A 24,492-nucleotide genomic window follows, 5' to 3' on the forward strand; every position below is an offset into this window, starting at 1 on the left:
ACATAAAAGATGAAAATATGTCCCTGTCTTTGTTGTGCTTTCTTTATCCTCTTCCTTGTTAATGGCTTTTTAAAATAAAATACTGATTAAAAAAAAAACTTTTTCATTAATTTCTTTGTAGATCCGAAAAGCTATACGGAGGTTACTTAAGAAAATACTCGTTATAGTTATTTAAAAAAATTGAATTTCGTGTATCCTTTTATTGACAGTTCTACTCTTACATGCATTTTCTTGTCTGCTTAGTAAAGGTTCTGATACATTTTAGAAATTCAGTAAATATTAATTGACCAATATGTATGGGTAGACATTGTATGTGCCATTTCAAACGTGAAGAATCTCCAAATTCCTTTAATTGTGCTGCCAATTAATAGATAAGTTTAATATAGGCACTCACCTTAACTTATGAGTGAACCATATAAATTCCATATAAATATATGGAATCATATGAAAACTTTTTTTTTTAAATAAATGACTCATATTTTGTAGCAAAAGTAGGGGCTGTTTAGATGTTTTTATCCAATGTGGATTTTCCTTTGAACAATGAAAAATTCCTTTGCAGATAATTTTGCACACTATTTTGGAAGAAGACACTCTGGAGAATTATGCTAGTGTGAAAGGAAAAACAACAAAAACAAAGCTTTTGATGAAACTATAACTAGGTTTTAAATGGAAAAGAGCATTGATAGGACACGACTGTTGGGACTGCCCCCAAGATCTTTATTCTTTTTATACATCAGAAAGCACAGGTGCCCAAGTTTGTGTATGTCCCAGGTATAAACTGCCACCTAAATGAGAGGTAAACTCTGTTGTCAACTGTTGTGTCCCGTGAGCAGGCGTGGATCACCCTCTGGCTCTCAGTTTCCTCATCTGTAAAATAAGACATTCGGCTCCTTGTGGGGCCTCACCTGGCCTCAGGGGCCCAGAGCGCTGCTGGGCAGGGTCAGGCCGCTGTCCTCTGGTGGGAGGACACGGCATCCAGCCTGGACAGCTGCCAGGAGCGCATCCTTGCTGCTGCTGTGACTCCTGTGGGTTAACTGGCAGGTGTCCGATTGGCACATGAAGTGTACAAGGAGTGATTTTCCTTTTTCTTGGCTAAATAGGGCAGGCTCTTTGGGAAGTGTGAAGTTCTGGTGTCTTTGCTGGCAAAGGTTCTGATTCTGCAAAGCTCTTTTAATGTCCTCATCCGGGGTCCATTTCTGTAGATACAGCTTTTGCTTTCACTGGGTGGGGGCGGGGGGGGGGTTGGCTTTGGCTCGGTGGCCAGGCCTCCTGAGCTGCATTGGCTTTCCCTGAGATTGTTGGCCACCTGCAGTGTGTGCTCAATTGTATTGTCTCTTTCCTAAAACATAGCACATAATAATAGCAAGCAAAAGAGCTGCACAAATGTATGTTGCCCACGTACAAATGGTGGGGGACCTGCTCTCAGAGAAGATATAATATTGATTCTCTCGTGGGGTTCACTAACAGCTTAAATGAAAGAATTGGGCAGAGGAGGGTACATGTTTAAATTTCAATTTCTTTTTTCAGACATTTACATTTACTGTTATTTGAAGTTCTGAATAGCATTTTGTAAGATATAGGACACTGGCTTGTGAAATGTAAACAATTACGAATTACTTTTTTGTTCTGTACTATTAATATGTACTGATTCCACGTTTTGGGGAAATTTCTGAAATGCATGGTAAAAGTACTTTCGTCTCTATGCTTCTAAAATTGCTCACATACTTAGTAAGTTTTGGTGTGAATGTCTTTTGCAGCATATCAATAAAATTTCAGTGTTTTCACAGAAAAAAAATATAATTAGGTTGCTCCAAGCTAATTGATATATATGCTTGGGGGTGGGAGGGCTAATTAATATTCTTTCTTCACTTTAAATCATTTAAAAAGATACTCATACTCATTAAAAAGAATCGTTACATTTTTTAAAGGCCTAAATTTCCTAAACATTTCTTGTCTGAATAAATAAGGCTTGTCGGAAAAGCTAAAGTAAAATTATTTTTACCTTCACCTGAGTTTGATTTTTATGTCAGAAAATAGAGCTTAAAGAAGATAAAATACATTTTAGATTTGTGCATTTTGTCTTTTTTTTTTTTTTTTTTTGACACAGTTACTCTTAAATTAGTGCATTTAAAGTATCCGTAACTTTGATCAGGAAGTAATCTGAAAATCACTGGCTTGGAGGACTTGACTGTGATAAATTTGTTGTGCCAACAGTGTCTTTTATTGTCTCTGTTTCCAGTCTCAAAATTAGCAGTGGATATTTTACTTTTGTATAATCAGTGGGATCAGATACATAAATAGATTTCACTGCTCCGAGCCCACCTTATTTGTAGTTGGTGTGAATTTATTTTAGGATGAAGAGATGGTAGCATGGGGACAAGGTGGAAAGCCAGCCAGAGTAGATTGTGGTTAGCTGTTGAGAGTGCTTCCATGTACTGTTTTTATTCATACATGCAAATCCTATGACGATAAGCATAGTATGTAAATAAAGGTGCTACTGTTTGTTTTCATGATTTTTCTTAATTTTTTTATGTTACCTCCTTTAGAGACCAAGAAGCGTCAGTGTAAAGTTCTCTTTGAATACATTCCACAAAATGAGGATGAACTGGAGCTGAAAGTGGGAGATACTATTGATATTAGCGAAGAGGTAAGGCAAAAATGTGTTTTAGAGATAAAGCAGCAATTGGAATTGATGCCCTGGGGATTAGAAAAATGCTTTGTAAGAATATTAATTTGTTAAATTTATTTTTCCAGTTTCATTTTTTTTAAATTTTAAGATACAGACTTTAAAATGGATCTTTAATGACTTAAAGTAAGGCTGTCTTATCTGTAGAAATAAATCTTTATTCATCCTTGCTATGCCTGTATTTGTGTACTGAATTTGTATCTGTTGACTTTAAGAATAAAATAAGATTTTTTTTAGCTAAAATTAATATAATCTAAGTAGCTAAGAATATAAACCTTTTCTTTGATTCTTAATTCACTTTAGGTACAAGCCATAAAAATAGAAGGATTTTTACCTTTTGCATACCAAAGGTATACGAAAGCAGAATGTTTTAAAAAGCTTTGTCTTGGGCTTCCCTGGTGGCACAGTGGTTGAGAGTCTGCCTGCCAATGCAGGGGACACGGGTTCGTGCCCCGGTCCGGGAAGATCCCACATGCTGCGGAGCGGCTGGGCCTGTGAGCCGTGGCCGCTGAGCCTGCGCGTCTGGAGCCTCTGCTCTGCAACAGGAGAGGCCGCAACAGTGAGAGGCCCACGTACCAAAAAAAGGAAAAAAAAAATTTGTCTTGTTTGAATTATCACATCCAAATATTAACCCCAGGACTTCCCTGGTGGTGCAGTGGTAGAGAATCTGACTGCTAATGCAGGGGACACGGGTTCGAGCCCTGGTCTGGGAGGATCCCACATGCCTCGGAGCAATTAGGCCCATGATCCACAACTACTGTCTGCGCATCTGGCCTGTGCTCCGCAACAGGAGAGGCCGCGATAGTGAGAGGCCCGCGCACCGCGATGAAGAGTGGCCCCCGCTTGCCACAACTAGAGAAAGCCCTTGCACAGAAATGAAGACCCAATACAGCCAAAAATAAATAAATAAATTTAAAGACAGAAATCTATAAACAAAATTTTAAAATATATATATTAACCGAAAAGCACTTTCTCTTATCTTAATATATTAGAATGAGATTTTAAAATATTTTTAGGCCTAGCCGCTCCGAGGCATGTGGGATCCTCCCAGACCAGGGCACGAACTCGTGTCCCCTGCATCGGCAGGCAGATTCTCAACCACTGCATCACCAGGGGAGCCCCAAAGTATACGATTTGATATCATGTATTGCCACGAGATTGATCTTGTGTGCTAATATGTAATTTATCACTTGTTATGTTAAACTCCAATGTGTTTAGACAAAAGGCAGTTCTGGTTTATTTCTACCAGGTGGCAATAATAATAGTGTTTATCGAGCCTATATTATGTCTGAAGCACCATTCTAAATGCTTCACACTTATTATTTCCTTTAAGTTTCTAAACAACCTAAGGAGTTAGGAATTTTTACCCCTGTTTTACAAACAAGAGATTGAATCACAGAGATAAGTGATTGGTTTATCTACTGTTGCTGCATGACACGCCATTCCAAATTTTGTGGCAAAGAACAACTGTTTCATTAGGTTTGTTAGTTGTGTGGGTCCAGAATTCAGATAGGGCACAGAGGGATGGCTTGTCTCTGTTCTGTGATGTCTGGGGGCCTCAACTGGAAAGGTTCAAAGTTGGGTACTAGTAGAATCATAGGAAGGCTCCTTCACTGACATATCTAGTGTCTAGAAGCCTCAAAGACCAGGACTCCCTATGGAAAGCCATTATGTACCCTCTCCATTTGGCTTGGCTTTCTCACTGTATTGGGCTCTCAGGTGTCTCAGGATAGTAGGACTTATTACATGGCAGTTCAGGGCTCTAAGTGTAAGCATTTCAGTGAACACAGTGATAGCCTTTTATAATCCAACCTTGGAAGTGATAGTATCACTTTCACCACATTCTGTTGGTTACAAGAAAGTCATAAGCCAGCAAGATTGAAGGGGGTGGGGACAAAGCCTGCCACTTAATCGGTGGAAGGATTGTCAAGATTATGTGTAGATGAGCATGTGGGTTAGGTGATCTTGTTTCAGGTATTTTTGCACAAGTTCATATGCCTGGTGTGCAGAGCACCAGAATTGAACCCACACAATTTGTTTTTGAGTCAGTGCTCTTTACCACTATACTACCCTGCCTTTTAAGAATTCCTTAATTAATAGGAATTTCATAGAGTTATTTACCCTGACTACCCAATTGCTGTCAATTTGGGATTCCAGGTGTAGTTAACATTTGATTATGTTCTCTTTGTTGTACCTGTTCCAGTTTGGTCTACGTATTTCCATCACACCTGGTTTGAAGAACTCTCAATCCTTTGGTGCCTCCTTAAGTCTGCTAAAAATTCTAAACTCTTCGTATTTACAGCCTTATATGTCTCTCTTAAATAGCATGTATTCTAGGCACCTCATATTTCATCTATATATTCCATTAATAAGTCCTTTATTTTTATGATACCACATTTTTCACATGCTTTGTGTCTGGTAAACTCTCATTTAGCCTTAACTGTCCAGCTCTTTTATCATTTCCTTTTAGGGGAGCATTTTTTGATTCGTATATGCCTTTCCTTTGTGCTCCTACAGCATTTTGTTCACACTTTTGTTATAACACCTCTCACATTGTATGTTTGTTTTCTTCTTTAGATTGTTTTATTCAAGGACAGAGATTTCTCATGTGCAAATTTGAATATTTTCCTATCAGTTAACACCATGACTTGTACATAGTACCTGTTGGATGAATAACTTATTAATGTTTCCTTTGTAACTGTGATGAGATGAAAAAAATTTTTTTAATATTTTAAACATTAAAAAGCTTTTTCTAGCTATGATATTGCATGTACTGCTGTCAAGTGAGTTTTGATAGTAAACAGTTTACTCTTTAAAATATTATTTTTACTTATTAAGACCTCTTAGCATCCTTAGAAGAAATTATACATTTTTAAACAGTTATTATTAATATTATTAAATAACTTCATAACTTATTATTATTAAATAATAATAAGCCTCATTATTTGTGAATGTAAACATTTTTCTAAGGAGTTTGGTTCCTGAGAATATTTCTGGTTGGGGTTGGGAGGGAGTCTTCAGTAGAGCCTGGCATCTGGACTTTTAAAAATAAGTGATTCTTTTTCATACTTGGGTTAAGACTCACTATTCAAGTAAAATAGATAAATTACTTATTAATTTTTTGTGCCATTTAGGAAGTTATATTCTTATATTCATAAAACTTTTTCCAAATAAGAAATTTCCAAATGCTTAAATAATGTATGTCATAACTATAGACAGAGGCTCCATAGTGTTTAAAACAGTGACATTCCAGAAGAGAGCTATCTCCTTGTTGCTGTTAATGCATTATTCTTGGTTATCTGATAACTTTCATGAAAATTACTTGTTTCATAGATTACAGTTGATCATAAATTCTTGTTGTTAAGTGTTGCAAAGTGCTATTGATATATGACTAATCCCATATATGATTAATCCAATCCACACAGATTTAATCTACTCAAAATATATTTTTCCCCTTTGTGTTTTCTTGTAGATTTAAAGGGATTATTTTGCATCACTAACTTGGTGCTCATTCACTTGTATAGCTCAGTTTTTCTGTGGGGGAAGTGAAAACTTAAGAGAAATTTTATTATCTTTGAGTTGTGAACTCTTTCAGGTAGAAGAAGGCTGGTGGAGTGGAACCCTGAACAACAAGTTGGGACTGTTTCCCTCAAATTTTGTGAAAGAATTAGAGGTAACAGATGATGGTGAAACTCATGAAGCCCAGGATGATTCAGGTAGACTATTTTAAAAACTTGAATAGATTTAAATAAACTTTATATTTGATCTAGTGTTTATTTTGTATTTTTTAAAACTCTAGTCTTACTTTTGAACTAAGAGTATAATAAATTTTAGAGAAAAAAATTAAATAATTTTACATTTAATAGATGATAATATTAAACATAATTTATAAAAGGTATCTAGAAATTATTGTTGAGATAATTCCTAAAGTTTTTGTGATGCATTTTTAGTTCTACCATTTTAAACCTTATTAAGAAAGTTCTCTGAAATTTTTATCCTCATCCATAATTATGGTTTGTTTGCACATGAAAGACTTATGCAGTTTTTTTCTCCTTCTCAAAAAGAGTGTTGAACTTTGATAAAAGTCAAGTAATGAAATGGTAGAATAGGGCATGAAATGATAGAGCAAGCTCACAGACATCTAGGTTTAGCGCTACGAAGTCCTAGTACCACCCCCTCACTCTGTAACAGAGAAACCTAAAACTTTTAGAAATTACCACTTAATATTATTCTACATACATATTCTTAGAAGACTCAAGACTTCTAAGAATTTTCTGTTTCTGATCTCATTCCTGTGTACTTTTGCTTACTACCTCTCACTTTATGGGTCCATCCTTTAAACTGCAGTACAGTGATTTTTTTTTTTTTTTTTAACTTGGAGCAACATTGCAAAAATAGAGAGGTCCCATATATCCTTTATCCAGATTCACCACCAATTGTTAACATTTTGCCTCATTTGCTAATTTATTACTCAATTTCTATTTAGAAATCTTGGGGTCTTTTTTTCCTTTACCTTTAAGTACTTGAGTGTGTATTTCCTAAGAACAAGGGCAGTCTCTTATAACTACAGTACAGTTATCAAAATCAAGATATTTAATATTACCAATATTGTTTAATTCACAGTCCATATACAGAATTCTTAATTGTTCTAGCATACTTTACATAGCTATTTTTTTCTCCTAGACAAGACCATGCAGAGAATTTATTTAAGTTTCTTTTGTTTAGAATAGATACCCAACCTTTCTCTGTTTTTCTTGACCTTGACATTTTTAAAGAGTTTAGGCTGGTTATTTTGTATAATGGATCCCAGTTTGGATTTTTCTTCTGATTCTTCATGATTAGTTTCAGGTTATATTTTACTGTTAGGGCTACAGAATGATGATGTCTCATTGTATTGTATGGAGGACACATGTGCTTTGTGTCTTTTATTATTGGTGATGTTAAATTTGATTACTTGATTAAAGCTGTGCTGCTACTGTAAGTTTACTGTTTTTTCCTTCTAATTGATAAGTGTCTTGTGGGGAGGTACTTTGAGACTATGTAAATATCTTATTCCTCATCAGACTTTCACTCAGCAGTTAAAGCATCCACAGATAAATTTTGCCTGAATCAATCATTACTGTGATAGTTGCAAAATGATGGTTTTCTAATTCCATCATCCCATCTGTTTATTATTTGACATTCTTATATAGGGAAGAATTTTGCTTTCTCCCCAGTTTCTTTTTTTTTTTAAATCAGCGTGGACTCATCAGTTGTTTTTTTTTATTCACTAGGTATTAATCTATTATTGCCATTATTATTTATTTTGATACTGCCAGATTTGGCCAGTGAGAGAGCCTTCAAACTAGTTTCTGTGACATTTTAAAAAATTAACCTTATTGGAAATATAATTTACATACAGTAAACTGTGTATATGTAAAATATACAATTTGATGATTTTGACAACTGTATACATCCATAAAAACCACTACCACAATAAATGTACAGGACATTTCTATCATCTTTATGATGCCTTGTAAACTGAGCCCTTAAAATAGTACAAAATTTAAAGTCCATATGGAACCACTAGCAAAAGACAAATTTAAATTTAGATGTAGTTCATTACTTTCATAATTATAAATACTTTGGGCATTCCTTGCAGTATTCAGCCTTCTTTGAATTTTAGTAACCTTGCAGAATCATATCTGTTAAAAATGTACTTCCTTGCTTGCTTAACCCCTTTCCAATAGCAGTGCATTCTAAATGTGGAGCTTTGTGATTATGGGGTGGGAAGTCAGTGGTTGAAGTACACTGTAATTCCTTTTTTTTTTTAACTCTAATTTTTAGGCAGAAAGTTTTTGCATATTGATGTAAATGCCAGGAAGTGAGTGCTTTATAAGGTCTTTATAACTTTAGTGATAAAGGCATAGAGTCCTTTAAGTTTTAATTTAAGAGTTTGATATCTTATACATTATGACTTAGAGAATTCATGTCCACTATTCCTGTGTCCTAACAAAATAATAACATCTTCTGTGTATAACTGATGTTTTGATAGTCTTTTCTAGTCAGTAAAATGGTGTATGTTTCTGGTAACTGTTATATAAGAATTACCAACTATACATAATAAATTTTTTAATTTGTTTTTTGCTTACAGTATTAGAATGCCATATCCACTGCATTTGTTTATTTTACATAGTTTCTTCTTACATGCCTTTACATTTAGTAGAGCTCTTCTCTTCTTTTAATAAACTGAAGTATATGGGATGATGTTCATGCTTTGACCAGTTAAATTCTAGCTATTACTGCTAAGAAGAAAATTCTGACTCTAGACAGTAGGTAGACAGTATTACCTGAGCCTTAGGGTAATTTATTTTTATGCCCTCAGTTTTCTTTGAAGAACGGTGGTATAAAAGCTATTAAAAAGCCCCTATGATATTTAGGAATATGGTAAACTTATAATCTATTCTGTTACTCAGTGGTTTCTATATAAAATCTCAAGATTAGTATCTTTTTAGTAGTCAATTTCAGGAAAAGCTTTGCTTCTCTAGGGACGTGTAATGTTTCAGTTTTTATAATGAAATGACTGCCCTTTCATTTTGTCAAATATTCTTAGCCTTTCTTGTTTAGAGTGTCTTTTTGTCACCCCTCAGATTCCACTTATTTCCTAAGTAGGACTTGCTTTCAATTTTCCTTCTTTTTAATAAAACCAGTGACTATATCTACTGGTATTTTAATCCCTTGTTAAGTCTTCTCCCCACATTAAGCCTATAAAAATCTCCATTTGGGGACTTCCCTGGTGGTGCAGTGGTTAAGAATCTGCCTGCCAATGCAGGGGACATGGGTTCAAGCCCTGGTCCAGGAAGATCCCACATGCCATGGAGCAACTAAGCCGGTGTGCCACAACTACTGAGCCCACGTGCCACAACTACTAAAGCCTGTGCGCCTAGAGCCCGTGCTCCACAACAAAGAGAAGCCACCACAGTGAGAAGCCCGCGCAACACATCAAAGAGTAGGCCCTGCTCACCGCAAACAGAGAAACCTGCTCGCAGCAACGAAGACCCAATGCGGCCAAAAATAAATAAATAAATTTATTATTTTTTTTTAATTTCCATTTTGATGTCTATATAGGCATCTTGAGCTAAGATGGTCAAAACTGATCTTCGGGCTTCCCTGGTGGTGCAGTGGTTGAGAATCCACCTGCCAATGCGGGGGACACGGGTTCGAGCCCTGGTCTGGGAGGATCCCACATGCCGCGGAGCAACTAGGCCCGTGAGCCACAACTACTGAGCGTGCGTGTCTGGAGCCTGTGCTCCGCAACAAGAGAGGCCGCGATAGTGAGAGGCCCGCAATAGTGAGAGGCCCGCGTGCTGCAATGAGGAGTGGCCCCTCCTCGCCGCAACTAGAGAAAGCCCTCGCACAGAAACGAAGACCCAACACAGCTAAAAATAAATAAATAAATTAATTAATAAATTAAAACAACAATAACAACAAAAAATTGATCTTCTTTTCTCTATACCCAAATTTTCTCTGTACAGTCTAATTCATCTGAGCTAATGGCAACTCCATCCTTCTTTTACTTAGACCAAAGAATTGGATTCACCTTTACTCTTCTTTATAATACCACACTCTATACTTGATTCAGTAACAGACTTTGTCACCTACTAAATAAATGTACAGAATCTGTTTTCTTTTACCACCTGAACACCTGCTACCCTGGTGTAGGTTGTCTTTTCCTGTATAACTGGAATAGTCTGTTATTTGCCATTACCTCCCTACTGAATGTTAAAGTGCTTACCCTCCAGTAGCTGTCCATTTTACTTAGAGTAAAAGCCAAAGTCTTCTTAAATTGGCTATAGAACCCTCCAAGATCTGGCACCACCAAATGTCTCCCCCCGCCTCTCTGACTTTATCTCCTACTTAACCATCCCCTTTGTTCTCATTAGTCTTCTTACTGTTTTTAAAGATGTCAGGAACATTTCTTTCTCACAGCTTTTGTACTTGCTGTATACATTTGCCCCGAATGTTCTTTGAGATATCCTTAATGGCTTTCAGTTTGATTTCAGGATTCTCCTCAGAAATCACCTTTTCAGTGAGGCCTTTCCTAATAGCTCTGTATAAAACACGAAAAGCTTCTATCTTCCATTCTTTAATTCCCTTATCTTCTTTGATACATTTGTTATTATTTCTTATTTATTTTCTTATTGTCTGTCTACCCCCACATTAGAGTATATATATTGTTTTGTTCACTGCTGCATACCTAGTTTCTAAAACAGTGTCACAGTGTTGCTCAGTGGATGAATGAATGCATAGTGGTTTTTGTTGTACAGAGAACTTTTCAAATACTTGGTCATGTTAAATCCTCATAATTTTTGAAGTTAGTGTCACCTCTGCTTTAAAGGTGAAGAAATTATAACTCAGATTATTTAACCACCGAGTGGTAAAATCACAACTGGAATTCTCTTCTTCTGATCTTTTTACTTTACTATTTTATTTAACATAGGGGGGTGAGGCTGTTAGGTAATTCTCACTGTTTTAGCTCATTTGTTTGCATGTCAGTCATGGCTACTGAACTGCCTTTTCATGTACTTTCACCCCTCTGAGAAATATGAGCAGTAATATGTGGGTTTGATGGCATTTCCCATGGACTCAGTGCATTCCCAGATCTGAAATTTAAAAGTTGAAGTGAGTGAAGGGAAATTCTAAATATAAGTACTGTTATTTAGTTAATTCAACATTCATATGTTTGTTCATTCAGTATATTGAGTGCTTATTGTTGAGCATATTGTGCATGTTTATGGGAATACAGTGATGAGCAACATAGTCATGATTATTCCCCATATTTGAAGCTTTTGGTCCATGGAGAAAGAAAAGAATATTAGACAAGTGATTATAATTCAGCATGAGACACATCTGTGGCAGGAAGATTCCAGGTGCTATAGATGTGTAAAGAGCTAACTCAGACTGAGAAGGATGTAAGGGAATGCACCCCATAGGAAGTTAAAGATTGAGATCTCAGAATGGGTAGGAGATCCCTACGTAGGTTTGTGGCAGAGGGTAAAGAATGAGCAGAGCAATTTCAAGATCCTGAAAGAGATTCAATTCAGAGGGATTATAGAGTGTATAGTTGGATGTGGTAAGTTTTGAGGCTAGAGAAATTGTTGGGTCAGGCTTAAGAAGGCATTACAGAACTGGTAGTCAAGTCACAGAGAAGCCTTAGAGGGGAGAGAAATGATCAGATTACTTTATTTATTTATTTATATAAATTTATTTTATTTATTTATTTTTGGCTGCTTTGGGTCTTTGTTGCTGCGTGTGGGCTTTTCTCTAGTTGTGGCAAGCGGGGGCTGCTCTTCGTTGCAGTGCGCAGGCTTCTCATTGCGGTGGCTTCTCTTTTTGTGGAGCATGGGCTCTAGGCATGTGGGCTCAGTAGTTGTGGCTCATGGGCTCTGGAGCGCAGGCTCAGTAATTGTGGCACACAGGCTTAGTTGCTCTGCGGCATGTGGCATCTTCCCGGACCAGGGCTCAAACCCATGTCCCCTGCATTGGCAGGTGGATTCTCAACCACTGTGCCACCAGGGAAGCCCCAGATTACCTTAGACTGGTTTGGTTACAGTGTCAAGAGTGGATTGGAAGAGAATAAGATTGGGGTAGTGAGACCAGTTGAGAATATTTTGATAATTTAGGTAGAAATAGTATTAACCTAAACTAGAGGGGTGATCATGGGAATGGAGAAACATGGGTAGCATTCCTGTGCTAAATATGCGGTATAAAGAACTGCACCTTGTGTTGATGGGATGATGGGGAATGACTGAGAAAGAAGAGTCCATTGCTACCAGATTTTTGGTCAGTAAGCTGGGTAGATGATGTCATTTGCAGAGAAAGGATAAATTTTGGGAGAAGATGATGAATTCACTTTTGGAGATGTTGACTTTGAGTCCTGTGGGGGTGTGAGGGCATCCAAGTGAAGATATTTGGTAGTCAGTTGTATGTGTGTGTCTGAAACCTAGAAAAGAAATTTGGGGTGGATGTCCAAAATTAAGGCTTGAAAGTATGTTAGGTGGTACAAGAAACCATGGAGTTGGATGAGATTACCTAGGGAGAATGTCTAGGGTGAAAAAGGAATACAGCCTAAGATAGAATCCTATGTAGCAACATTTATGGTCTAGGCCAAGACAGAGTAACTAAAAAGAAGACCAAGAAAGCACAGAGAGAGAGCCAGGAGGCAACCTGTGAGTGGTCATCATGGGAAGGGAGTGTTTCAGGGAGGATATGGACAGTAGTGTCAGATGCTGCTGCAAGGTTAAATAAGATAAGTAAGGTAAGAAATAAAATGTAATCCTGATTTAGGGTTGAAGAAATCATTAATGACCTGGACAAAAGCAGTGAAGAGAGGTGATTGGTAAGTGTAAAGCAGTGTAGCAACATATACTCCAGAATGTTTTCCTTCTTTTCTTAAGAAGGAAAAGTCTTGATCATTTTCAAATGCTAATGGCAGAGGACAGGTAGAGAGGGAGAAGCTGAAGATGCAAATTCAGAAGAATGGGATTTATCAGCAGAACAGGATTTACCCAGGAGGTGGGAGGAAATGAGATTTATATTATAGGTATTATGATTAGTTTCAATTTATTGGAGGTACTTCAGAGTTTGTACCCAGAAGCTGAGGGTGAGATAATCTGACTTTTAATTTCTTCTATAAGAAAGGAGAGAAGTGAAGAGTGAGATGCAGAGTGAAGAGGTCAGAATTTTGAGGAGACTAAAAAGGTCCCAACAGGGATTGTTAAATGTTTTGAGCCATGTATCCCTGTGGACTTTACAGGGCTACTAGAGAGATGCATTGCACAAAATGTTTAAGAAACTCTGATAGATTGTTCTTCAGGAGTTCTTGTGTCTTACGTTCATTCTCTTCGGAGGAGTCAATCTGAGGTTTCATTTCATTATTCAAGCTCTGAAAAGGAAGGTGATGCTTATTGCTAGTGGGGCACAGGACCTTGTAGAATGGTGATGCACCCGGGCTGTGCCAAAGGTGGTGGATAGAAATTTGGTGATCTGCAACCTAGTCTCCAGGAGTTAAGATGGTGCACAATTTACTTTGGTGTCTAATCTCACATTAGCTTTCACCTTGAACTCCGTCTCCTGGTGAGCAGCTTTGTAAGGAAGAATGTTCTGGGGCTTCAGTGCTTTTACTGGTAATATGTTATATGAGTCTTTACAAGTTGTTGTTACAGCCAGATGCTCTTTCTAAATGATTCTTTTTAGGAACTAAGGAATACAGATTTTAAGTCCATAACACAAACAACATTTTCTTAGGAAATATAGGAGTATCATAAAAATCTTTGAATGATGGTGAAAGATATTCTTCTCTGGAGTAAAAAGAGAGGGAATTTATGCCAGCAACTAAAGTAGATTCCAAGTTCTACTTGGTTTACATGTTTTACCTTAATGTAAGACCCATTCACTTTAATAGTGAACTTGGATTGCTTCCATTAAGTGCTTTGTATTTTCATCAGGTTTCTTACTTTATATTATTTTCCTTTAGCACTCAGTGCAGTTCACATAATGATTCTTGTTTGTTTGCGTTTTCAAAAAGTAGTTGTATTTTGGGACTCTTGGTGGTTTTAAGTCATTTTATATGGAGGTGCAAGTCATCAAGTAGTTTTTGCTGTAGAGATTTCATGAGAAAGGGAGGAAGGGAGAGTTTCAGGTTTAATAGGAAGATTTGCTGTTAGGTTTTATGACTGACAGTGCCATACATAAAATGCAAATATAATTTTTTTTAAAGCTTAACAATGCATGGACAATCTCTGATGGATAAAACATGGACATAAAAATATTAAAAATACCATATAGGGTAAGATTTCAGTTTTGTCTGATTATGAGACCTTCTGTTTACCCTTTCTCTCCATTCTTTTGTTCTTTTCTCCTCCTTTGTCCCCACCTTCTCCCCCGACCCACTGCTTTTTTCCTTCTAGTGTCTACGTTGCCCTTTTATTTTTTGCTCCTTCTATGTGATCATGCTCTTTCCTACTTGAATAATTTTCAATAATACATCTTTAAACTTGTTAAAAGTAATAGGTCCTGAACCAGGCACTGTTTTAAGTGCTTTACAGGAATCAACTGACTTAATTCTCATAACAATCCTATGAAGTATCCCATTTTGCAGGTGAAGAAACTGGGCATATACAGTGGAAGAGGTGAGATATGGATCGAGAAGGTTTAACTCTAGAGTTCACAAGCAATTAGCCTATCCATTAATACTAGATAATTGAAATATCTATGCATTTATTTTAATGCTATATGCTTTAATGACTGTAGTAAAGTTTAGAATCACTAAATCTAAAAGAAACTGTTCATTTTATGTCTATAATCAAATACGCAAACTGATAATTGTACCTTAGAATCATCTGCTGATACATAATTGAATTCATTATCAAAAATCTTCACACAGGAGGTGTAGTCAAGATGGCATACTAGGAGGACGCAGAATTGGCGTCTCCTCACAACTAGGGCACCTACCAGGCACCCGTGGGAGACCACAGACACCTAAGGGAATGGGAGGAAACCCCAGCGACTGGCGATCTCTCCTTTTGGCTTGTTCTCCCCCCCACCCCCATTTTTTTCTTTTTTCTGCTGTGGTTTTATTTTACCTGTTGCAGTTGTTTCAATTACAGTTTTATTTTTCCTAATATATTTTTTATCTTTCTAATTTTATCTTGTTTTTTATTCTTTGATATAGTACTGCTCCTTTTTTTCTTTCTTCCTTTTTTTTTTTTTTTTTTTTTTTTTTAACGGCACAACGAAGCTTGCAGGATCATGGTTCCCAGGCCAGAGGTTGGGCCCAAGCTCCTGTGGTGGGAGCTCTGAGTCCAAACCACTGGACTAACAGAGAACCTCAGATCCCAGAGAATACCAATTGGAGTGAGGTCTCCCGGAGGTCCTCATCTCAGCACCAAGACCCAGCTCTATCTAACTGCCTACAAACTCCAGTGCTGGACGTCTCAGGCCAAACAACCAGTAAGACAGGAATACAGCACCACCCATTTACAAAAAAAAAGAAACAACAAAAAAATATGTTACCGACAAAGGAGCAAGGTAAAAACCTCTATAAGACCAAATAAATGAAGACGAAATAGGCAACCTACCTGAAAAAGAATTCAGAATAATGATAGTAAAGATGATCCAAAATCTCAGGAAGAGAATGGAGGAAATACAAGAAACATTTAACAAGGATCTAGAAGAACTAAAGAGCAAACAAACAATGGTGAACAACACAGTTACTGAAATTAAAAATACTCTAGAAGGAATCAATAACAGAATAACTGAAGCAGGCAGAAGAAAGGATAAGTGAGCTGGAAGATAAAATGGTAGAAATAACTGCCAGGGAGCAGAATAAAGAAAAAAAGAATGAAAAGAATTGAGACAGTTTCAGAGACCTCTGGGAAAACATTAAACGCACCAACATTCGAATTATAGGGGTCCCAGAAGAATAAGAGAAAAAAAAGGGTCTGAGAAAATATTTAAAGAGATTATAGTCAAAAACTTCCCTAATATGGGAAGGGAAATAATCAAGTCCAGGAAGCACAGAGAGTACCATACAGGATAAACCCAAAGAGAAACATGCCGAGACACAGTAATCAAACTATCAAAAATTAAATATAAAGAAAAAATATTAAAAGCAGCAACGGAAAAGCAACAAATAGTATACAAGGGAATCCCCATAAGGTTAACAGCTGATTTTTCAGCAGAAACTCTGCAAGCCAGAAGGGAGTGGCAGGACATATTTAAAGTGATGAAAGGGAAAAACCTACAACCAAGATTACTCAACCCAGCAAGGATCTCATTCAGATTCAATGGAGAAATTTACAGATAAGCAAATACAGTACCACCAAACCAGCTTTACAACAAATGATAAAGGAACTTCTCTAGGCAGGAAACACAAGAGAAGGAAAAGACCTACAAAAACAAACCCAAAACAATTAAGAAAATGGTCATAGGAACGTACATATTGATAATTACCTTAAATGTAAATGGCTCAAATGTTCCAATCAAGAAACATAGACTGGCTGAATGGATACAAAAACAAGACCTGTACAAATGCTGTCTACAAGAGACCCACTTCAGACCTAGGGACACATACAGACTGAAAGTGAGGGGATGGAAAAAGATATTCCATGCAAATGGAAATCAAAAGAAAGATGGAGTAGCAATTCTTATATCAGACGAAATAGACTTTAAAATAAAGAATATTACAAGAGACAAAGAAGGACACTACATAATGATCAAGGGGTCAATCCAAGAAGAAGATATAACAACTGTAAATACTTATGCACCCAACACAGGAGCACCTTCATACATAAGGCAAATGCTAACAGCCATAAAAGTGGAAATTGACAGTAACACGTACTAAGGGACTTTAACACCCCACTTTCACCAATGGACAGATCAGCCAAAATGAAAATAAATAAGGAAACACAAGCTTTAAAAGACACATTAAACAAATGGACTTAATTGATATTTATAGGACATTCCATCCCAAAACAACAGAATACACTTTTTTCTCAAGTGCTCATGGAACATTCTCCAGGATAAATCATATCTTGGATCACAAATCAAGCCTTGGTGAATTTAAGAAAATTGAAGTCATGTCGAGTATCTTTTCCGACCAAAAGGCTATGAGACTAGACATCAATTATAGGAAAAAAATCTGTAAAAAGTACAAACACATGGAGGCTAAACAATACACTACTAAATAACCAAGAGATCACTGAAGAAATCAAAGAAGAAATTAAAAAATACCTAGAGGACTTCCCTGGTGGCGCAGTGGTTGAGAGTCCGCCTGCCAATGCAGGGGAAACGGATTCGTTCCCTGGTCCGGGATGATCCCACATGCTGCAGAGCTGCTGGGCCCGTGAGCCATGGCCGCTGAGCCTACGAATCCGGAGCCTGTGATCCGCAACGGGAGAGGCCACAACAGTGAGAGGCCCGCGTACCGCAAATTAAAAAAATACCTAGAAACAAATGACAATGAAAACACGACGACCCAAAACCTGTGGGATGCAGCAAAAGCAGTTCTAAGAGGAAAGTTCACAGCAATACAATCCTACCTCAAGAAACATCTCAAATAAATAACCTAACCTTACACTTAAAGCAATTAGAGAAAGAAGAACAAAAAAACCCCCAAAGTTAGCAGAAGGAAAGAAATCATAGATATCAGGTCAGAAATAAATGAAAAATAAATGAAGGAAACAGTAGCAAAGATCAGTAAAACTAAAAGCTGGTTCTTTGAGAAGATAAACAAAATTGATAAACCATTAGCCAGACTCACAAAGAAAAAAAGCGAGAAGAGTCAAATCAATAGAATTAGAAATGAGAAAGAAGTAACAACTGATACTGCAGAAATACAAAGGACAATGAGAGATTACTACAGTCAATTATATGCTAATAAAATGGACAACCTGGAATAAATAGACAAATTCTTTAAAAAGCACAACCTTCCAAGACTGAACCAGAAGAAATAGAAAATATAAACAGACCAATCACAAGCACTGAAATTGAAACTGTGATTAAAAATCTTCCAACGAACAAAAGCTCAGGACCAGATGGCTTCACAGGCGAATTCTATCAAACATTTAGAGAAGAACTAACACCTATCCTTCTCAAACTCTTCCAAAATATAGCAGAGGGAGGAACACTCCCAAACTCATTCTACAAGTCCACCATCACCCTGATACCAAAACCAAACAAAGATGTCACAAAAAAAAGAAAACTACAGGCCAATATCTCTGATGAACATAGATGCGAAAATCCTCAACAAAATACTAGCAAACAGAATCCAGCAGCACATTAAAAGGATCATACACCATGATCAAGTAGGGGTTATCTCAGGAATGCAAGGATTCTTCAATATAGGCAAATCAATCGATGTGATACACCCTATAAACAAATTGAAGGAGAAAAATCATATGATAATCTCAATAGATGCAGTAAAAGCTTTTGACGAAATTCAATACCCATTTATTATAAAAACTCTCGAGAAAGTAGGCATAGAGGGAACTTACCTTAACATAATAAAGGCCATATATGACAAACCCACAGCCAGCATCATTCTCAGTGGTGAAAAACTGAAACAATTTCCTCTAAGATCAGGAAGAAAACAAGGTTGCCCACTCTCACCACTGTTATTGAAGATAGTTTTGGAAGTTTTAGCCACAGCAATCAGAGAAGAAAAAGAAATAAATGGGATCCAAATCGGAAAAGAAGAAATAAAACTGTCACTGTTTGCAGATGACATGATACTATACATAGAGAATCCTGACGATGCCACCAAAAAACTACTAGAGCTAATCAATGAATTTGGTAGAGTAGCAGGATACAAAATTAATGCACAGAAATCTCTTGCATTCCTATACACTAATGATGAAAAATCTGAAAGAGAAATGAAGGAAACTCTCCCATTTACCATTGCAACAAAAAGAATAAAATACCTAGGAATAAACCTACCTAAGGAGACAAAAGACCTGTATGCAGGAAACTATAAGACACTGATGAAAGAAATTGAAGATGATACAAACAGATGGAGAGATATGCAATGTTCTTGGATTGGAAAAATCAACATTGTAAAAATGACTATACTAACCAAAGCAATCTACAGATTCAGTACAACCCTATCAAACTACCACTGGCATTTTCCACAGAACTAGAACAAAAAAGTTCACAATTTGTATGGAAACACAAAAGACACCTAATAGCCAAAACAATCTTGAGAAAGAAAAACAGAATTGGAGGAATCAGGCTCCTGGACTTCAGACTACAGTAATCCAGACACAGAAACAGAAATATAGGTCAGTGGAACAGGATAGAAAGCCCAGAGATAACCCCATGCACATATGGTCACCTTATTTTTGATAAAGGAGGCAAGAATATACAATGCAGAAAGTTCTGGGAAAGTGGTGCTGGGAAAACTGGACAGCTACATGTAAAAGAATGAAATTACAACACTCCCTAACACCATACACAAAAGTAAACTCAAAATGGATTAAAGACCTGAATGTAAGGCCAGACACTATAAATCTCTTAGAGGAAAGCATAGGCAGAACACTCTATGACATAAATCACAGCAAGATCCTTTTTGACCCACCTCATAGAGAAATGGAAATAAAAACAAAAATAAGCAAATGGGACCTAATGAAACTTAAAAGCTTTTGCACAGCAAAGGGCACCATAAAAAGACCAAAAAACCCTCAGCATGGGAGAAAATATTTGCAAATGAAGAAACTGACAAAGGATTAAGCTCCAAAATATACAGGCAGCTCATGCAGCTCAATGTCAAAAAAACAAACAATACAATGCAAAAATGGGCAGAACACCTAAATAGACATTTCTCTAAAGAAGATATACAGATTGCCAATAAATACATGGAAAGATGCTCAGTATCACTAATCATTAGAGAAATGCAAATCAAAACTACAATGCGGTATCACCTCACAGTGGTCAGAATGGCCATCATCAAAAAATCTACAAACAATAAATGTTGGAGAGGGTGTGGAGAAAAGGAACCCTCTTGCACTGTTCTTGGGAATGTAAATTGATAAAGCCACTATGAAGAATAGTATGGAGGTTCTTTAAAAAACTAAAAATAGAACTACCGTATGACCCGGCAATCCCACTACTTGGCATATATGCTGAGAAAACCGTAATTCAAGAAGAGTCATGTACCACAATGTTCTTTGCAGCACCATTTACAATAGCCAGCACATGGAAGCAACCTGTCTATCAACAGATAAATGGATAAAGAAGATGTGGTACATATATATACAATGGAATATTACTCAGCCATAATAAGAAACAAAATTTAGTTATTTGTAGGGAGGTGGATGGACCTAGAGTCTGTCATATAGAGTGAAGTAAGTCCAGAAAGAGAAAAACAAATACCATATGCTAACATATGTATGGAATCTAAAAAAAAAAAAAAAATGGTTCTAATGAATCTAGGGGCAGGATAAGATTTAAGACACAGACGTAGAGAATGAACTTGAGGACACGGAGGCGCAAGGGTAAGCTGGGACGAAGTGAGAGAATAGCACTGACACATATACACTACCAAATGTAAAATAGATAGCTAGTGGGAAGCAGCTGCATGGCACAGGGAGATTAGCTCAATGCTTTGTGACCACCTAGAAGGGTGGGATAGGGAGGATTTGAGGGAGGGGATATGGGGATATATGTATGCATATGGCTGATTCACTTTGTTATACAGCAGAAACTAACACAACACTGTAAAGCAATTATACTCCAATAAAGATGTTAAAAAGAGAAAAAAAATCTTCACACAGAAAATTCCCTATGTGGTTTCACTCGTGAATTCTGTCACGCATTTAATCTTCCACAGATTCTTTCTGATTTCTTAGGTCTGTATGACTTTAGGACTTATAACACTTTATCTCATGAAGATAAACACAGAAATCCTCGACAAAATATTAGCACATCAAATCTAGCAAAATATGTAAATGTTAATACATTATGAGTAATACGGTTTATTCTGTGCATTCAGAAGTTGATATAATCTAACATTAAAAAGTTTAAAGGAGAAAAACCATATGGTCATCTCAGTAGATGCAGAAAGATTTTTACGTATTCAACACTTATGATAAAAACTCTTCATAATAGCAACAGAAGGGAACTTTCTAAACTGGATAAAGTGCGTCTATGAAGAACCAGCTAACGTTCTTAATGGTAGGTAAATAGTGATATACCTGTCTGATGGAATACTTATTAGTTATAAAAAGGAATGAGGTGTGGATGCGTGGAACACATATTATACTTAGCAAAAGAAGGAGACACAAAAGACTTACGTGCTGTATGTTTAATTTATATGAAACTTTTAAAAAGGACATATCTGTACTGACAGAATGAAGATCAGAACTTTCTTGAGACTTGAGGGTAGGAAGAATTGACTGGGATCCTGTGTAAGTGTCCTTTTCAGGGTGACAGGGATATTCTGTATCTGGATTATTGTGGTTACATGGTGCATACATTTGTCAAATTATTGTAATATCCATTTAAAATGGGTTCATTTTACTGTGTGTAAACTTTCTTTGAGTAAAATTTATTTAAAAATATATCAGCAAAAATATATGTGGCTTGGGCTCACGTTGCAAGTGGTTAGGGTAGATCACTGTACTTGTTAGCATTACATTTCTTAAGTTCATAAAAGTTGTTTCTGTTAACTTCTCAGATAGTTTCAAATGTGTGATTAGAGGCTTTTGTTGTCTGAGTCATTATGTTAAAATATTTAGGACTGGTTTTGGGGTCATCTGGAATTCAGTTCAAATGTTGGCTTTGTTACTACTTGTATGGCCTTGGGAAAGTTCTGAATAACTGCCCATTTTACTTATTTTGCAAATGAGGAATAATAGTGCTTAATGTTAAGCCTGTATGTGATTATGTAAATTAGATATAATTCATGTATAGTGCTCAACAAATAGCTGGCACAGATTCAGCCCTGAATAAATGGTAACTACCATTTTTATTATTACCTCTGTTGTTCTTAACCATTAAACTTCAACAGACTGCTTAATTAAATGAACTGAAATCATGTATTTTTCCCTACCCCTCAGCCCTCATTCTGAAATATTTCTAGAATCTTCTTGGATGATTACTCTAGAACTTTTTTCATAGATTATTAATTACTTCATCCCTGAGTTAAAATGACAGGCCTTGAACTGTGGCCTTTTTAAAATAAAAACTTGCTAATATTACCAGTTTTTATATTCAGAAAATCACCCTAATTTTGATCAGTTTGGGTCATGTAACTTTAAAATGATTAACTTTCTCTCTTTAATGTTTCTGTCTTACATTATTTCATCTTTGTGCCAGAGCTGTAAATTTTGATATGCTCTTCTTAAGGACCTGGTATACTGTGCTTTCCTGGATTTCCGATCAGCATTTTACTAATTAGAAATACCTAAAATTGTTTTAAACAACATTAAAAAAACAGTATAAAGTGCATCTTATTCCTTGGGATATTTTAATACTCAGTCATTTTATTATTTTTATACCATATTATTTTATACCATTTTTTATTAGGAGGTATAGAATATAAATACTGTGGAAGGGGAATGTCAAGGTTTTTGTGATTTTAGGTGTCATTCTTTACAAATTATCCTTTCAGAAACTGTTTTGACTGGGTCTACCTCACCTTTACCTTCTCTGGGAAATGGGAATGAAACTGCACCTGGATCAGTTATGCAGCCAAAGAAAATCCGAGGAGTTGGATTTGGAGATATATTTAAAGAAGGCTCTGTGAAACTTAGGACAAGAACATCCAGTAATGAAACAGAAGAGAAAAAACCAGAGAAGGTAGTAATGAGCTTTCCTTAGATTAACCCCATTCATTCTCTCATTAAGCTTTTTTTTAAATGTAAAAGTTAGTTTGCAACTCTGTTACCTTTTCTTTTTTGAGATTGCCAATAATAGATTATGAATGAGAAGATTGTGAGAAACTGTTTAAAGGTTTAAGTGTCTTACTTTAATGTTTATGTTTGATTCTTATAAAATTGGATTTTGGGGGGTAAATTTAACACAAACTTTTCTTAGTGGAAACTTTAGAGTTTTTAGTTATCATAGTGTAAAAATAGTTAAAAGGCAAGTTTTTGTTTTCCTTTTAAAGCTAAAATTATATGTTTTTCTTTCAATATGAATTAGGCTTAAAACGGACCACTTTAAAGTGAATTCTCAGTGAGATATTAATTAGGCACTGCTTAACTTTACTCTGGATTGTCAGCAATGGTGAAAGCTAATTGCTAGCCCTAGACGTATGGAAAACTTTATTTTGTATTAGCGTTTCACTGGCATTGTGAAGTAAATCAAAGTGAACGTACCATACTAATAAGAGACTTTAAAATAAACTGTTAAGTTTCTATTTTGTGGGGGAAATAGCTACAATCTTTAGAATATAGTCTTCCTGGTGTTAACACCTTGGAGATTAGATGGAGTACTTCACATAGGCGGCTTGTCCCTTGACTTTTAAAGCATTGTTTCCCTTTTAGTGCTCATTTGTATGTCTTATTTAACTCGTAAGATTTTAAAATATTTTAGTATTTACTTGCCTTTTTTAGTTACATTTCACTTAGAAGACTGTTTTGGTTGGTGAAATATATTCTGATGTTTTCTCCTAAAATGGTTAGTTTCAACATTTTTTTTTTCCTTTCCCAGCTTGTTACATATTTTCTCATGTAATAATAATTTGGGTTCAGGAAAGAGAACTTGTACTTTCTGTCCTGCCCTCTCCTAGTTCCGTGACTGTCTGGCATTAAGATTAATAATTAATTCTTGGTTTTAAAGGTAAAGATTAGAGTTCTTGTTGTTGGAGTAGTGCTGTATAGTCATGTAATAGCTAGGAATGTCTAGAAGCGATGTCTGCATTATGAGGGACATTAATCTAGATGATCTGGGGTCACTTTCTAACTCTGAAGCTTATGATTATATTGAATAACTTTATTTGATTAATGATTACACCGGTAATCTTTCATTTGCCATCTTTAATGTCCACTAGAGAGTTGTTGTTAATGAGAGTAGTCTCAGGGTTACCGTATAGGATGGCCTTGGAAGGCTTTCTTTGATCACTGATCTAAGAATTGATAAAGTAGGAAGCACATTTGCTATGTTTGTAGGACCAGATTGGAAGATATGATGGTTAAAATTAGGAGAAATTAAAGTGAGCATCTTAAAAGATAACTAGAACACACAATGATAGGTAAATTAGCAGTATGTTCAAATTTTTAACTAATGAAATCCAGGGTCAAATGTAGTGTTACTTCTGAGGACAGAAG

At 36.2% G+C, this 24,492-nt stretch overlaps 1 protein-coding gene across 3 annotated transcripts in view; it reads left to right on the plus strand.

The window, feature by feature from the left end:
- The window catches only part of CD2AP (CD2 associated protein), a 108,866-nt gene that overhangs the window by 49,495 nt on the left and 34,879 nt on the right, over nt 1-24,492 (plus strand). For all 3 annotated transcript variants that reach the window (XM_059076544.2, XM_067006370.1, XM_067006369.1), the window contains 3 exons: nt 2,547-2,647; nt 6,282-6,402; nt 22,833-23,020. In XM_059076544.2, the coding sequence (XP_058932527.1) occupies nt 2,547-2,647; nt 6,282-6,402; nt 22,833-23,020 (410 nt within the window). The remainder of the gene's footprint in view (nt 1-2,546; nt 2,648-6,281; nt 6,403-22,832; nt 23,021-24,492) is intronic.

Source organism: Kogia breviceps, chromosome 10 (assembly GCF_026419965.1).
Source record: "Kogia breviceps isolate mKogBre1 chromosome 10, mKogBre1 haplotype 1, whole genome shotgun sequence".
Lineage (NCBI taxonomy): Eukaryota > Metazoa > Chordata > Mammalia > Artiodactyla > Physeteridae > Kogia > Kogia breviceps.